The sequence below is a fragment of the Cupressus sempervirens genome, chromosome 7 (assembly GCF_028749045.1).
Source record: "Cupressus sempervirens isolate cs-2001-9-10 chromosome 7, ASM2874904v1, whole genome shotgun sequence".
Lineage (NCBI taxonomy): Eukaryota > Viridiplantae > Streptophyta > Pinopsida > Cupressales > Cupressaceae > Cupressus > Cupressus sempervirens.
In genome coordinates, this window is record NC_143124.1 from 707,555,014 (window position 1) to 707,558,561 (window position 3,548).

The 3,548-nt window shown below is 37.3% G+C and overlaps 1 protein-coding gene across 1 annotated transcript; it reads right to left on the reverse strand.

Moving 5' to 3' along the window:
* Nucleotides 1-1,338: 1,338 nt before the first annotated feature.
* Nucleotides 1,339-1,785, reverse strand: LOC149549178 (uncharacterized). Its single transcript, XM_089794281.1, has one exon. It carries the CDS (start codon nt 1,783-1,785, stop codon nt 1,339-1,341), a length of 447 nt encoding a protein of 148 aa, XP_089650407.1.
* Between the last annotated feature and the right edge of the window lie 1,763 nt (nt 1,786-3,548).

Here is a 3,548-nt window from a genome sequence, read left to right on the forward strand (position 1 = left end):
AGCCCCCTTCCATAAGAACTTCCGCATTCTTTGCTCAATGTATTTAAGAACCTCAATCGAGATTTTCAAGCAACTCATTGAGTACATTGGGATTGCAGAGATAACCATTTGAAGGAGCAAAATCCTCCCTGCAAAGGTTAACCACTGCCCTTTCCACCCATCCAATCTTTTAACACAGTTATCAATCAACTCTTTCCAAAGAGTAGCACTACTTCTACCCTAAAATAGGGGTATGCCTAAATATTTGTTAGGTAGCACACCTTGTCTCATTCCTAGCACTCGAAAAATCTTATTTTGAACCTTACTTGTTGAATTGAAGAATAAAATTTCTAATTTACGCCAATTCACACATTGCCTCGTCACTTCACTGTAATCCTCCAGCACAACTTTAATACTTTCAGCCTCCCTTATGTTGGCTTCACCGATTAGAAAATTATCATCAACAAATTGCAAATGTGTTACAGCATCAACACCCCTTGCCACCTTCAGACCTTTCCACCTGCCATCAATTCTTGCCTTGGATATTGATCTTCCAAGAACCTCTGCAAGTATAATAAAGAGAAAAGGGGAAAGAAGATCGCCTTGATGAATGCCTCTTTTCATATCAAAAAAAACCTTGAGGACTACCATTAATCAAAACAGAAATGTGTGGGGAGTCAATGCAAGAAAAATCCATTTGCACCAACAATCACTAAAGCCAAATTTCTCCAAAACTCATATTAAAAAAAGCATATTCACATTATCATAAGCTTTGCAAATGTCCAATTTTAACAACATACCCTGATCTTTGTTCATTTTCAAAGTGTGTATTGCTTCATGTGCAATAATGATGCCTTCATAAATAGATTTTCCTAGAGAAAATCCACTCTGTTCTGAGGAAATGATTGTTGAGAGCACCAACTTCAACCTATTTGCTATCACTTTTGCAATCACTTTATATACTATATTACATAAAGCTATAGGCCTAAAATCATTGAAAGTCTCTCTTTCCCCTTTCTTAGGGATGAGTGCCAAAAAAGTATTGTTTAGATCTTTGAAAAAAAATTTCATCCTCCTGGATTCTTCAACCACCTCCCAAATCTCTTGTCCAATGAGGTCCCATGAAGCTTGAAAAAAGAAGGCTAGAAACCCATCCGGACCTAGAGATTTATCCTTTCCTAAACCAAACATAGTCGATTTAACTTCCTCCATAGAAATTGGTCAAGCAAGCATCTTGTTTTGTTCCTCTGTGACTAACTTAGGTACCCCATTCAGCAATCTTACATAATCCTCCTCTGTAGTCATATCATGAGTAGATCCTATGAGTTTCTGAAAGAAACTTACTGCTTCCTCATTTATCTAGGTTTGATCTGTGAGAGTTTCCCCTTCAGCACTTTTTATAGAAAAGACTTTATTAGAAGATCTTCGTTCTTTAACTGAGTTGTGAAAGTATTTAGTATTGTGATCGCCTTCTTTCAGCCATATTTCACAATATTTTTCCCTCCAGTATATTTCCTCTTTGAGTAAAACATCCTCATAATCCTTCTTAAGTTGTTTCTCCTTCAAAAACACGTGCTCATCCATCTCGCCTTGCATCAGCACTTTATTGACATCTTCTAACTGATCTTCCAAATTTAATTTTTCTACAGATATATTCTTAAATGCTTCCCTATTCCACACCTTCAACTGCTCTTTTAAATGCTGCAATTTCTTAAAGAATTTAATGGCACATGAACCTTTAAAATTAGGAGCTATTAACCACCATCCCTGAACCAGGTCTAGGAAGCCATCAAACTTCAGCCACATTTTTTCAAATCTGGAAGGAGCTCTCTCTGGAGCTAACTCTTTCCTGATGTTTAGGCTAATAGGAAAGTGATCTAATCCAATTAGTGGTAATATGTCAACTTGACATAACCACTCTAAATCACTCAAGTCACCCACCAAAAGAAATTGATCAATCTTTTTAGCAATGTTGGTAAGCCCTTTCCTCCGATTAGTCCAAGTGAACTCATCATTTAAAAAGGGTAAATCATGTAAATTGTTACTAAACACAAAATTTGAAAAACCTTGATGACTTTTATGCAATTTGATCGATCCACCAAGTTTCTCATTGGGGGATAGAATTGCATTAAAGTCACCCCCTAGAACAACCAACCTATCCTTCCATGTCTTCTATTTCTCTGTTAAAGCAAACCATAATTGTTCTTTTAAGTTTTGTTGACAAGTCCCATATATATTGAAAGCCAGGCAGCTTAACTAAAGCTGAAAGGAAGAGATCATCACCAGCTGCTAGCATGTACTTGACTCAACCAAGGTAACATTTATTGAGGAATCTTTCCAAAGGACCCCCAGCCCCCCAGAAGTACCATTAGCATCCACCATCAAACATTTCCATGAAAAGAGTTTCTTTGAGAGAAAAAACTTGCTAGTCCCACTTAATTTAGTTTCTTGCAAAAAGACTACATTTGCCTTAGCTTGATCCAAGACTGTCTTGATCAAGCATAGCTTGTCAAGGGCATTGTAGCCCCTAACATTCCATGAAAGGAGCTTCATTGCTATTGAGAAGAGGTATATCCTCTTCCCGATCTCAACAATTTTTCTTGATCAGTTGCATTCCTAGCCATGGCAAGCTTGACTTTAGCTGACTTGAGACCTCTTTTTTTCTTGTCAAAAATCTTAGCTTTACTAATATCCAAGGGAGTCATCCTTATTGATCTCTTCGCCTTCAAAACTAAGGAATCTAGGATCTCGCACTCATCACCATCCAAAGTCTCATCTCCAGAATAATCTAAATCTAAAGCCATAGAGTCTCTTCTTCTTGCTTTTTCACTATCCAAAAAAGAATCTAAGGTCTGAATAGGAGATATCTGAATATCTTTAAAAGTGTCATCTTCTAACATCTTATTAGCATCCTAATTCTCAATAGCTGCTACATCCTGAAAAACATGTGAATCATCTTGAGGTTTCAAGGTTCACTCACTCGTCTTATTTATATTGCATTCCCCCATATGAATGTCACCACTAATCAAGTTATGAAAATCCTAGTCTGCATTAGGAGCCTTCTCACATCCATCATTGTGGACCATCTATGAGAAAGGGGTTTCGGCCACCATCTGTGTAGACTGAACTATACCCTCCCCACAAACACCTCCCTATGAAGCACACCTATCTTTGAATGTATGAATCCCTAATATCTTGCCAAGCTCATCCACCTTTTGTTCTTTGCAAATCATTTCCTCCTCATACAAGATAGACCATGGGGGGATCATTTCTCTCTATTTCTCTATGAGTTCAACTATGTCAATGCAAATATTTTCCTCCTAGCCTTTTCCTTTTCCTTTACCCTCCTGGGGAGTAACATGATTTGCATAATCTGCATCCACCCTGATAGAGAATTCCCCTTCCGAGGTGTGAAGTGCAAAAAACTCTAGAACTGTGTAGCATTCCTGCATTCTAACCAATATTCTGGAGTACTGAAATAAAAGATTTTTATCTAAAATTTCTTTAGATTTAATATAAATACCTAAACTATCCCCAATCAGTTTCAAAGTGTCCTCATCCATATATTC